This window comes from Accipiter gentilis, chromosome 20 (assembly GCF_929443795.1).
Source record: "Accipiter gentilis chromosome 20, bAccGen1.1, whole genome shotgun sequence".
Taxonomy (NCBI): domain Eukaryota; kingdom Metazoa; phylum Chordata; class Aves; order Accipitriformes; family Accipitridae; genus Astur; species Astur gentilis.
In genome coordinates this window covers 217671-231085 of record NC_064899.1, presented here as the reverse complement: position 1 = coordinate 231085, position 13415 = coordinate 217671, and the positions used below count along the sequence as shown (strand labels likewise).

Genomic DNA, 13415 nt, shown 5'->3' with positions numbered 1-13415 from the left:
GACGGCGGCGCGTTTCAGGGCTGGGCCGGCGGCTACCCCGAGATCGTGAAGGAGAACGAGCTGTTCGAGCGGTACTACCGGGAGCTGGGCATCGTGCCTGCCGGCGAGTGGGGCGACTTTATGGCGGCGCTGAGGGAGCCGCTGCCCGCCACGCTGCGCATTACCGGCTACCGGAGGTAAGGGCCGCGGGGCAGGGCGGGCCGCCGCCTCCCCGGGCAGCGGAGGCAGGGGCCGCGGGGCCGGCGGGCCGCCGCCCGGAGTGGGTGCGTGGCCTCCCGCGGGTGTGCGTGTGCCTCTGCCCCGCAGCCACGCCAGAGAGGTTCTGCACTGCCTGAAGGAGAAGTACTTCGGGGAGCTGCGGGGCCTGGAGGTGGACGGCCAGAAGGTGGAGATGCCGCAGCCGCTGAGCTGGTAAGGGGGGGGACACCCTTTCCCTTTGTCCCTTTGCCCCTGCCCCACAGCCAGCCTGGCCAATCCGTTTCCTTCTCTGTCGCTTTTCTTTCGCCTCTGCCCCTCTCCCCCCCGCCAGGTACCCAGAGGAGTTAGCCTGGCACACCAACCTCAGCAGAAAGATCCTACGCAAGTCACCGCAACTGGAAAAGTTTCATCAGTTTCTGGTTAGCGAGACGGAATGTGTAAGTTTTTGATAGATCTTGGTGGGTTTTTTAATTATTTTTTTTTAATATATATATCCCAGGCGGTGTTTTATTCAAATGTGCTGCAAGATGCTGAGGACATACCTTTTCTCTCAGAAGAACCTGAATTTTAGGGCGCTGTTGGCAGCGATTCGGCCCACAGCTCTGGCACATAGCTGCAGCTACAAATATTTCTCCTGAACTAATTGCGGTTCTTTTTATTTGGGAATGTGAAAATGAGCTCCTGTAAAACAGTTAGTTGCTGTTAGAAGACGGACGTTTAAACCTGGTAAAAAGCACATGTTCGTGCATAACAAGACTTAACCTTTTGTGATGGAGATTTCTCACTTGGTTGAAGCCAGTTTCTCATCTCTTTTGAGCAGAAACTGCATCCGTAGATTTAATAGAATTGGAGCAAATATGCAATTTCCAGAAATTCCAGTTGGGCAAAATACTGCGTGGTGGGGTTTAGGGGTTTTTTTTGTTAAATGCTAATAAAATATAATCCTAAGTTTATAACTGTGGTTTCAATTGCTTTATTAATTTAATATAGAGAGATTTAAACAGTTTATTGCAAAAGAAATGCATTCTTTTGTGGAATATAAAGGAGTTTGGTGGTGGTGGTGGTTTTTTTTTTTTTCTTTCAAGGGAAATATCAGTCGTCAGGAGGCTGTTAGCATGATCCCACCTCTGCTGCTTAATGTTGACCCTCATCATAAGGTAACTCAGGAACATACAGTGTACTAGAGTTTTTTCCTAGAAGATAGTTTGATTAAACTACAAATTACAACAGTAGTGTCAATGCTGATACACAGTTCTGGTTTGTGTTGCTATGTTTCGTGCTTTCTGCATGTAACCAGCAACAGTCAACTGGTGTTCAGATCACAAATACCCTGTCAGAGGAACAAATGCTTTTCGAGCTATATGTAATACCCTGTAAAAAACACTTAGGTTTTAAGTACTTACTTTCAGTAAGTACTTACTTTCAGTACTTACTTTAAGTACTTACTTTCGAAGTGTAAATGTATTGAGTTGCATCCCATTTATGTGTTTGTGTTTCAACCCCCTTCTAAAATAAGATGACTGTTTTTAACTTCCTGCTACCCATCACACTGTGAACAGATGTAATTTTCCACATCCAAATGACAATGTTCTCTACCAGGTAGTTTTTACCCCTCTGTGCCTTTTGAAGGAGTTGCAAACTTCTGCTCTATAAATCTGTTAGGCAAAATAATTTGGGTGAGCTGAAACATGCTGTTGGTGGTGGCTGAAGAGTATAGGTTGCTAACTTTTTTAACTGAGGCATCTGAGGAATGCCTGTGATATTTTCTAATGGCAGATTGGAGGAATGGGGCTACCTTGGTAGCAGACTTCTGTTCTAACCTTAGTGATGTTTTCATACTCTATGCTTGTTTGCAGAATTAATCTGTCAGGTGGCCTTACTCTCTTAATCTGTTAAGTTAATGAGCTAGTTAGAAGTGCCTTGCTATGTCAAGCAGGCACGTTGTGCACTTCTTTCTTAAAATTTTCATGCTGTATCTTAAAATTTTAAGTTTTTCAAACTTCTGGTGTACATATTTTAAAGACTCGTTTGCACTTACTTGTTTTTGTATGTTAACGTTACTTAGCATCCATAACTTTTCAGTTTGTTCTCTCCTGCTCTCACCTCAACCCAATGTATGACACAAGGCTGATGGCTATTTTATGTGAGGCAAGGTCTTCTCATCTCTCTTAAATGAATAACGAATTCAGTGTTATGTCCAGTCCTAATGTGTCACAGGTGCATTTTGAGGGTTTTTTTGAGTTGGAACAGGTAGTGAATGTGTCTAGCTTAATATGAAACACAAATTGTGAGAATATTTTTGCACACACCTTACTTACATTGCGTATACTAAGCTAGCAGTATACGTTTTTTGCGTTGAATGTTTAACTTTGGTCACTGTATTTCAGCGAGCACTTTACAGAAATGCGTGTAAGGTTTCACAAATTTGCTCGTAAATCAGACTCAGAATAGGTTCTTTATCCTCTCTTTTGACAAGACAGCAAATAGCTGCTGTAATGATGCTTTGGCTGTTGCCATTTAGGACCTCTTATGGTCCTTAGTGCCTTATTTTCTGAGCTGTTTGTTATGACCAGAATTGCAGGTTGCTTTTCATGCTTAACCAGCATGTTCTGTATGTCGTGTCTTACATGCTGATTCCCGTCTCACACAAAGATCAGCTTGATGATTGCCCAACCTCTCTGTAGTTGTGTTCAGTAAGCAGAAACCAGTAGCGTTACTTTAAATGGCAGATACGACACTGTCTTACTGAGTGTGTTTCATGATGCATTAACACTGCTGCATGGCAGCGCTTATCACATGCTCTCAGTAAATGCTCTTTGCATTTCTCTGGGGTCTGTCTTCCGGTTTAGTCTTGTTCATGCCAGGGGCTTGCACAAGGATCTGAGCAGATCCGTCCCCATCTCTATCCCGTTGCACGATTTCAGCTAACTTTTACTGGAGCTAAAGGTCCAGGAGGTAGTCATATGTTTCTGAAAATCTGTTAACTAGGCAAGAGGAAAGACTATGAGCTTCCTTGCTTAAGAGTGTTAGCTGTCAGATGGTTTGCTGAGAGAGCGTCTCTATGAATGACACGATCACAAGCCAAGTTTGTAATGAACCGGGAGGGAGAAATACGCTAGAAATCAGGTGTTGGTGTGCTGTTCTGTTCTGCTGCCTGAGGGTGGTTTGAATACTTCCCAAGTGCTTCTTCCAGCATATAGAAACAAGCAGTTTATGCTGCCCTGATTTTTTGCGTTAAAATGCAAATGTATGGGGAGGGGCAGCAGCTCATTTTTACAAAATCTATATATTCAACTGTGTCAGATAGTCTCTGATTAATTTACTGACAGTTAAAGCACTACTTGCTCTTGAATGTAACTTTGCTTTTTGTATGTGTGTGTATATATAAAGTTCCAGTTAACTTCAGTCCGAATTGCTTGTGAACTGATAAAAGGACTGTATCCTCATATCTATATGCAGATTTCTCTTTCAAATTTTTTTTCAGCTGATGTATTTGTTCCCTATGGACTAAAGTCCTTTTTATATTTTGGACCCTCAGAGATAAAGCATACAAAGAACAGAACTGTATTTTATGTTTTTGCAAATTGGTGTTCAGAACATTCATAATTCTGCAAGTGTATGCAAAAGTATTTAATTTAAACTAGAACACATAGTAAATTTCTCAAGTACTTAAAAAATACAAGGTAGGATTGTTTTTTTTAACTTTCTGGTGTTTGTAGATTCTAGATATGTGTGCTGCACCAGGATCTAAGACTGCACAACTCATTGAAATGCTGCATTCAGACATGAATGTTCCTTTTCCCAGTAAGTCTGGAAAAACTACCAAAAAATTCTGTGACTTCAAATTTCTGCTTTTTCTTGTAGAAGATTATTTTTAATATCACAGATAAATAACTGCATTTAACTGCATGTTGAATTCCCAGACTGGTTGAGTGATATGAGATGGGAAGTACCCCACCTTTTCCTTGAAACTTTGTGGGATTTCTTGGCTTGAAGGAGAGAACTTGTCTTCTTTTTAAGCTTCAGAACCTTTACTTTCAGTTAGATGCTTACAGAAAATACTGCCCACAGAAATTGTGAAGTTGGGGCAAGTGGATTATTTCTGCGTTCTACTGGAAATCTGCTCATGTATGGGGATTGTCTTTGGTGGCAGTCGAGGTTTTCTCTGTTATAAGGGTTTTACTTTGAGAGTGAAAAGTTGAAGGGCCCTTGGTTGTGTCTTATTGCTGCTGCATGGAAGCTCTAGAACTCTCGAGACTGTATTTGACACATCAGTTAAACCTGAATGTACTTTCTGTTGTTTTATGTTCAGTAAGGGGTCCTCTATTCATAAGCAGTCTTTTAAGTAAAAATCTCTAGTGAAAGGTTTACACAACTTTGAAGATAAGGCAATAAACTATGTAAAATTACTGTTGAATGGTAAAGCATCTTCCCACTATTTTATCTCTCCAGAGGGTTTTGTAATTGCTAATGATGTTGACAACAAGCGCTGCTATTTGCTGGTTCATCAGGCTAAGAGATTAAACAGTCCGTGCATCATGGTGGTAAATCATGATGCTTCCAGCATTCCTAATCTACAAATAGATGTTGATGGAAGAAAAGAGGTCCTCTTCTACGACAGGATATTGTGTGATGTCCCCTGCAGGTATCTTGCATGTAATCTTCAATACAGAGATTTTACTGCACTAAGGGCAGTGCTAGGATTTTTGTGTTACTGAGTTATGCTTTTTGAGTTGCTCAGTGAGTTATGATTTATAGTAACTTCCAAAACAGGCAAATGCCTTAAAACTCTCTGACGTAAGGGGATACCAGATGAAGGTGAACTTTTTTCATTCCAATTGGTACTTAAGTTTGGTCAGCTGAAGGGCTTCAGATTTTGGACTTAGACTCAGGATGCTGAAATACAAAGATATTGTAGAAATGAACAGCACAGCATAGGAGAACTAGTTAATGTGGGAGAGGGACAGTTAATTTTTTGCCGCTATAAATGATGTGGACATGGAATGAGCTTTACCCACAAACAATATGAATCCGTTCAACCTCTGTTACAGTGGAGATGGAACCATGAGGAAAAACATTGATGTATGGAAGAAGTGGACAACACAAAACAGTTTGCAGCTCCATGGGTAAAAATGCTTATTACACATCTGCACTTCTCTGATTTCTCTCTCCGCCTTTTCCCATATCTTTAACATCTGCATGCATTCACATGTTAATATATGACAAAGCAGAGACTAAGAAGAGTCACTTTTCTCTCAAATCAAGAGCTTTTGTGCTTTTCAGAGAAAGTGTAGTGTTTCAGATATGAGGAGTGGACTGTGTGAATCTAAATTGCTTGTATTCATATGAATATCTGACATTAATGTTCATTGAATTAATTTAGACAAGGTAGCTAATAAAACAGGGAACAAATGATTTGGTTGGGATTCTTAGCATTTAGGCAGGTAAAATACTGTTGGAAAATACAGAAACTTGTAAAATTTAATAGTAATGTTTCAAAGTCTTTAGAATATTAGAGATCATACATAAACAGTTTCAGTTACCTGAGACTGACTTATGTTAACTCATGGTGAATGAGTACTTAGCCTAGTGCAGGCACATGGTAAAAAGCAGTAATTTAAACACAGATGAAAAAGCTTTAAACACTTTACTGTGCATTTGTAACAAGCTGGGAATGCTGTCAGTTACTGTGACTAAGCTGACCTGTGGTGACTTGTTACTGCTTGGTAACTCATTCATAATTCCAGGTTTTATTTTAGTTTTAAGTATACAGGTAGGGTATAAGCTGGTGATCCAGCTCAGTGATACTTTTCTCAGAAGGCCCATGCTAGCTAAGCTGTGTCATCCATAATCTTTGTAATAGATTGCTCATAATTTTAACTCTAGATTTCTGAGAAGAGTCAGATTTTGGGGTGTTATTTTTCTAGTGTTGAGTACTTTATAATAAACTTGATGGGGCATTAGAAAGAACAAAATACAGAATGTTATGTTGAAAGTTACCATGAAAGTTTGACCTGGTTGCTGTTTTAATTGTTGTGAGTGTGTCTGCAGTATAGACTCCACTAAGCTGGCTTAGTTTAAAACTGACTAATTTGTGTACTGGTGACAGCTGTGGAACTCGGTAAGGGCTGGCTTAGTCCATGGAGAGTAATGTCTCTGCAATATAGCTTCACTTGTAAGAAATCTGATGGCAAACCTTTCTGGTTCCTGAATGATACCTGGCGAGACCAAGAGTGTTCTGTTAGATTGCAGTTAAGAATTGCAACCCGTGGTGTTGAACAGCTGGCAGAAGGCGGGAGAATGGTATATTCTACATGTTCGTTGAATCCTATCGAAAATGAAGCTGTGATCGCATCTCTGCTGGAAAAGAGTCAAGGTGAGAATGCAAGCTTGGGCGGAGTGGGGAAATCTTTTGGGTTTTTTCTCAGCCCAGGAAAGGATGTGTGTATGACAGTACTAGTAATAAGCTTAGCATAGGTAACATGCTCCTAGTATGCAAAACTGCAGCAATTTTTTGGTACCAGTAGGATTTCATTGGTGTTGATATGAGCAATCGTCTTAAATGGGCCTACATGGGGTGCAAATAAATATAAAACCTGAAGAAGTTGTGTTAATGATGCACAAAAGACTTCTGCAGATCAGTGGAATTTAGTCTGTGTTATCTGGCTTCTGCTAACCAATTCCACTGGTTGGAGTCCATGTCGGACATTCGTATTTCCTTTGGAAAATGTGGTGTGGGACACTACTGCTGTATGCTGTAGGAGTAAAAAGCCCAGAATGTACTTAAGCAGTTGGAGGAATGTTGTTGTGCAACCAGTAGGTGAGAGTCACTGATACCTTTAGCATCTTTTGACCCACATTTTGACATGCTTGGAATTTTAATGTCTTTAAGCTCATGGGGTGTTTTTTACACTTTTGACTAGCATATGAAGGCTTGCTTAAGTTGCTGTTAAGTGATGAGCTGGGAAGCTGCACTGCATCAGTTTGTGATAGTAGGGCTTAGTAGCCCAAATCTCTGGCCTTGAGCTGATGGACACTGTTTTTTCTGAGTCAGTAACCTGAAGTTTGGAGATATCTGATTGGATTTTGCATGAAAAGTTCCACAGGCTTTAAGTTGAACCTTGTACAGAGCAGAAGCAGCTGTATGGCTCCTGGAGCTGAGCTGGTTCTGGAAGTAGAATAACCCATTTTGTGTAATGTTTTCTTTGTGCCAGTCACTATTCTGGCCCCAAATTACACATGAAATTTCATTGTCTCAGAAACACCAGTTTAGCTAAAACGCCTGCAGATAATTAGGAATTGACTATTTAATTTCCACTCAAAGGACATTTTTATTTGGAGGTAGTTTCTTTGGCAGACTGAGTGAAAGAACAATGTAGGCGAGTTTCCAGTAAATTATAGCATGCTTGGCTTATTGAAGGCTGTTAAGTTTAACGATGACAAGATTGGAATAGTTTGGATAGGAGCATGAAGCAGTGTGGATGTTAGTGGAGGCCAACAATTGCAGCATCTGGGGCAAATTCAGTACTTCGAAGTCAGGATCTTGACTGGCTGTGGCATTCGATCTTGTCTCTGCGCAGTGGGGGTATTCTGGAGCTGACTTGGAGGCTATGACATGTCCCAGTGAGCAAGCATTATCCTTGGGGCTTGAACACAGGTGTAGCTACAGAAGGGTGAGGTAGTGCAGCGGTCTGCAAGGGGCTCTGGACCTCGAGGATTTGCTCAGGTCAGTCCAGAAGGTTCATTGGTTCTTCAGCGTTAACTTAGTTCCTCACACTGTGCTACACTGCTACTTGTGGAGCAGTTGAGAGATTGCGTTGCCTTAGGGCTGAAGGAGTAAGGAAGAGGCACTTTTGTACCATGTTTCTTTACTGGGAGTTGTGTAGTACTTCTGATGGACTGTTCAGTGCCTGATCAGTTGAAGTCATGCTGTGGGTAGGCCGGAATATTCAAAGGATGGATACAAACATCAAGTTTAATCAGATTTGAAATGTCATTTTGGAATTTGTCTAAGAATTCGTGTATCACTTCTTCATTTATTTTAAAGATTTGCTTAAACTGTCACTGTGAGAGTAAATGCTTAGTCATGTAGAACAGGTTGACAAATTGTGTACAACATGAGGAAAAGCCGACCTAACTGTTAAATAACAAAGTATTCAGAATCACAAAAAAGGAAATTTTACGGTTGTTCTTCTCTAGGGAGATCACCTATTTAAACAGTAAGTTTTTATATCATTCTTTCTGGACTTGGACTTAAAGTTTTTACTCAGTAGATTAAATTATAATCTGTTGATGTTTCTTGTAGTAATCTGACATATTTTAGGCACATAGCCTTTTGTCCTGTTAGGTTGATAGTACTTCCCTTACTGTTAAACAGTTTGGAATTTTCCGTTTAAAAAATAATAAATTCTTTTTCCTCTCTCACTGGAATATATTAAGATTGTCAGTCCATAAAATGAGAATATATCAAGCATTTTAAAAGTCTTAGTCATCGCAAAAGAGTACTTCTCTGAAAAATACTTAATCAGTGTATTAAATCCGAATACTAAGTAAGTGAGAATAAAAACGTCTATGACTGCATTGCCTGGAATACTGATGTTTAATGATACAGGTTGTAGAGTATTACTCTATGCAGCTGCTACAAAGGGTATCTAACCATTATATTTTGGTTAATTTATAGGCTGCAAACTTTTGTAGTTATTATGAACAGTTCTTACTGTCTTGTTAATTTACAGGGTAGCCATTGTATAACATTTTGTTCCTTGAAAGTTTTAAAAAGCAATGGTCTTAAAATGGTCTTGAAGGAAAACTATTTTTATAAAAGTTAATTAGGAACACAACTCTCAAATTCTGTTTTCAAGAATGTTTATGTTCTTGGGATTTCAGGGGCCTTAGAACTTGCTGATGTCTCTTCTGAGTTACCAGGTTTGAAGAGGATGCCAGGAATTACAAAATGGAAGGTACTTAACCTGATATTTCTGTGAAGTTCTTGGTCTGTGGTAGAGTGTTAAATTAGGAAAATTTTTAAGTGTAACATTTCAGGTTGTGCTGACGTAATGGTAGTGGTTAGCTCTTTAGAGTTTTAGACAACATAGCATTGCAGGGGAGAGGGATAAAAATATTTCTGGTGCTAAGTTCTTGTCTCCTCATCTGCTCTTCTCTTTTTCCTCTAGCTTTCTTTGCCTGTCTCCTATACTTTCTTAATTCCCTTTTCTATTGTGTGCATGTGGCCTGTAGATGGCAACATGGTTTCAGCCACCCTTTAAGTTACCCCTCCTCCTCTGCTTTACAGTCTGAGCATTAGATTCTACAGTTCTTTAGCTGGTCTCTTCAAATCATTTGGAAGTAAAAACTGTTAAATCCTTTCTGGAAGTAAGCTATAAAACCTGCAGTGATGTAAGTAATCCTAGAATGTGAATAGAATCTGTATTTTGCTCCAGGCCTGACGTGATTTCAATTCTGGAAATGGGGGGCAGGGGGGAACAAAAAACCCTAAAGCTTCTTCAACTTCCTGTTAAGAGTACAATCAAGAAGAGCAGAAGGCCATCCTGGTATAGGGAAAGAAGCTCCAATTAAATTTTAATTACAAGCATGTGCTTTTGCAATGCCATTGGTTGTTCTGTCTCCTCTCACCATTTCACTAGTCTCTTGCAATGGCAGTCTGCAGGTTTATGCCTTGTGTAGGCTAATGAACAAGATGCATGGAATAAATATCTGTTTATGTTCTGCTGTTGGAAATCCAGCTTAGAAACTAGCTGATTTCTTCTTACAGTTCCAAAAGTTTAAATTATATGCTTGTACCTGAAGGATAAATGTAAAATGCATAACTGTGGCTTTATGATTGTAATTTTACTTTTTTTGGTACTGTATAAAGCTACAAAATATAAAGATCATTAAGAGTACATTGTATTCCCTGTAACATTTATTTCTGCCTTTGCAGCTGAAATATAAGTCTCCCTAATGGATATTTTAAAACGTAGGCTTGTAAAATCTGTTGAAAGTTTGCAAGACTTTCTTCAGCCCTTATTTGCTGCTACTGTATTTTTTCAAGCCTCATTGGCTAGCTCATAACTGGATGTATTTGCTTGCTTTGGTGCTGTTTTTACTTGGTGTAGTCTTTTGTTTCCTGGTTAAAGGTCTGTTAAGTGGGAACTCTGCACCAGTGATTACATTGAATATTCCTGAGCATCAGTTGACTATAAATCTCTGGAAGCATCATAATAAAAATAAGGTTTCGTTCAAGGGACACTTAGGTGCTTGGAAATAGCGTTCAGTACCCTCTCCTTAAGCCACTTAGCCAACTCCAATGAATTATTTCAGAGTCTTTAAGGAAGAGACCTTTTTAACTCCAGACTTCTAGTCTTCATCCTACCCTACCAAAAGGCTAGTGAAATATGCAATAGAGAAGAGTTCGGCATGTCGTTTGATGCTTTGTCATTCTACCAGTCACATTGTGTGGTTAGGCTGGTAAACCAAAACTGAACAGAGCAGGCCTGTTAGGTTCTAGTACATCCAAAATAGTTCTAGACTTGTTTGCACTTCCAGTTATTTATCCGTCCCATTGTTTGTTTCTCTCAAGCTGAACTCATGACTTCGAAAGAAGAGCAGTTCAGAATCAGTGTATCTTGTCTCCATCTAGCAATGTGTCATGTAGTATATTTGGTCTTGAAATGCTAATTCTGGAAATACAGTCGTTTCTATTTCAGGAACACGCAAAGACACAATATTTTAGGTGTGCTCAGATCAGTGGCTGAGAAATGCCAGACTTCATGATGCTGAAATCTGTGTTCTAACGTCCTTAGTGAAATTGTAATGTAGATAAATCTTACATTTCAGTTTCCAGTGGAACAGTGAATTAAACCTTCAAGTCAATCACAGCGAGGTGTATGAAAGCACTTCATCGTATTTGCCAGTCCTGAAGTCACCATCGCTGTGACTTCTCTATTTTTGTTGCCTTAACAACAGAAATGGGCCTTTGTTTCAGTCGTTAATTTTATGCATTTGCCCCATGCATCCCCAGATGTGACCTTTCTTACAGCCCTAGCATCCAGTACAGAACCAGGCATCTAGAGCTCTGAAGTCAAATTTTCCTTGGGTTTTTTTCTTTTCATGTTGGTATTCTTCCTTAAAGAGCATTCAAAATGCCTCGCTACAGTTGTGGCCCTAACCTTCTGCTTGTCTCTTAAGAGTCCATCAAAAGCTTTGACCCTTAGACAGAATGAGGTCATGTTATGTCCACACAGTATCTTAGAGTGGATTTATAGGTGTGTTCTGAGTCCTGGATAAAGACACAGACACAAGAAAATTCACGGGGATGTGGTTCTTCAGTCTCTTTCTGTGACCTATGTATGCCTGTGTCACGGGGCTCTCTGCTTGCCAAGCTGTTGTGTTGCGCTCTTGCATCCTTATTATGTAATGAAATTGGGATTCCTCGTTTCTAATCTCTATTATACTGCAGTAGCCCTTTTACTTTGTATACTGCTTGGAAGCTGCCTGTGGCAGAATGTTTCACAGCCAGTCTCATGGAGAAAAAGAAGTAGCATGTCCTAAATCTGATGGCTTACTAATTTGATATATTCTACCATTGCCCTTCCTTTGGATTTTGGTGTTCTGTATGTTCTAACAGGTTACCAGAGATCACTGCAGTTGATTCTGCACCAGTCTTTACTTGACTGCACACTTTTTGAAGCATACAAAGTGAAGCAAAGAGGTACAGCTGTCAAGAATCTCCTGCTCTTAAGTGTAGGCATACAATGCACAAAGGAACAAGGCACTTTAAAGAACTTAATTTACTATAGCAGAAAATAACTTCTGTTTTTGGCATCTGAACCTTGGTTTGAAAGTATTTTAATTAAAACTTGTGAAATGGTGACTTATATTCTTCACAGTATTCATATTTACTCCTTTGAAGGTAATGCTGAAAGATGGACAGTGGTTTGAAGAGTGGAAAGATGTGCCTTCAAATAGACAAACACAAATACGTCCCACTATGTTTCCAGTAAAAGATGAAGAGAAGCTAAAGGCAATGAATCTAGAGCGTTGGTAAGTTTTCCCAGAGTAGATTTTATGAGGTTTTGATTGTTACTTTGTATGGTGGTGGGCAAAGTAAAATTAGGTCGGATTAGGAATGTGTTGGAGTATAGACCTGTGCTTGTATAGGTCTGAGTGTATTTCCATTGCTTCATTTGTAATGGCAGTACACAATATTTAAATTCCAGTGAACTGAGAGAAATTATTGAAAGTTGCTTACAAGGAATTAAGTATTCACACAAACAGGTCAGATTCTTGGCATGCAGTAGAGATACGTAGCCAAAATTACTGGAAAAGTATGTAAAACTTTAACATTTTAACAGTGTGACTTATATGCTAAGAAAGCCTTTCCATAACTGTTCTAAAAATAGGGTTTAGAAATGAGTCATTAAAGCTCAGATGTGAATGGTAAAATGAATGCGTTGCATGGATGCAAGTTACTTTGCTAGAATGCTCTATTTTAGGTTCTGTTTCTAGCTTGATAAATTAAATCTGCACAATCCTACTAGGAATACTTAGTTTACCATGAAAGCAAATATAAATGTGACACTTCTAGCGCTTTTGTGAGAGCATGATTGCTGCTGATGAATACACTGCAACATTTTTTTTCTTTCCCCGACTCCAGTCTTAGGATATTGCCACATCACCAGAACACAGGAGGTTTCTTTGTGGCTGTGTTAATAAAAAAATCTCCAATGCCATGGAATAAACGCCAGCCAAAGGTAAGTTCCTTTAAAAGAGCTACAATGTTAACTTTTAATAACATTTCTAGATTTTTTTTGAAAGCTTACATAATAGAAAACATATTATAACTGTTTTGTATCTGCCCTTGAGTTATAGTTCAGTGTGTCAATTAAAAATAAATTCCTAAATCTCTTAAGAACTTAAAAAAAATAATCTCCTTTTAAAATAGGAAAAAAAGGAGGGGGTATTTTGAAATCATAGTAAAATAGAAAGATAAAACTTGAACCTGAAATTAAGGCTTTGAAAGAATTACAGAAGCAGATTAGACTGGGTAGCTAAAGCTGCCACTTCCATCAGCTGTGTGTGGTCCTTCTGCTGAACGCTTTTTTCTACAGTGTTGTAAGCTAATTCTGATTTCAGTTTATCTTACTCTGTGGCTGGTTGCTCAGGAGTGATTCACTAGCAGATTAGTCTAGTAGATCAGCCCCAGGGGGAATGGATGT

The 13415-nt window shown here is 39.4% G+C and overlaps 1 protein-coding gene across 4 annotated transcripts in view; it reads left to right on the top strand.

The window, feature by feature from the left end:
- The window catches only part of NSUN2 (NOP2/Sun RNA methyltransferase 2), a 31001-nt gene that overhangs the window by 208 nt on the left and 17378 nt on the right, over positions 1 to 13415 (top strand). For all 4 annotated transcript variants that reach the window (XR_007508962.1, XR_007508961.1, XR_007508963.1 and 1 more), the window contains exons 2-12: positions 19 to 176; positions 307 to 411; positions 530 to 635; positions 1284 to 1355; positions 3918 to 4002; positions 4651 to 4843; positions 5250 to 5324; positions 6444 to 6574; positions 9085 to 9158; positions 12110 to 12240; positions 12854 to 12950. Coding sequence is in view for 1 of the 4 variants with exons in the window: in XM_049824071.1 (XP_049680028.1) it covers positions 19 to 176; positions 307 to 411; positions 530 to 635; positions 1284 to 1355; positions 3918 to 4002; positions 4651 to 4843; positions 5250 to 5324; positions 6444 to 6574; positions 9085 to 9158; positions 12110 to 12240; positions 12854 to 12950 (1227 nt within the window). In the remaining 3 variants the exon portion in view is untranslated. The remainder of the gene's footprint in view (positions 1 to 18; positions 177 to 306; positions 412 to 529; positions 636 to 1283; positions 1356 to 3917; positions 4003 to 4650; positions 4844 to 5249; positions 5325 to 6443; positions 6575 to 9084; positions 9159 to 12109; positions 12241 to 12853; positions 12951 to 13415) is intronic.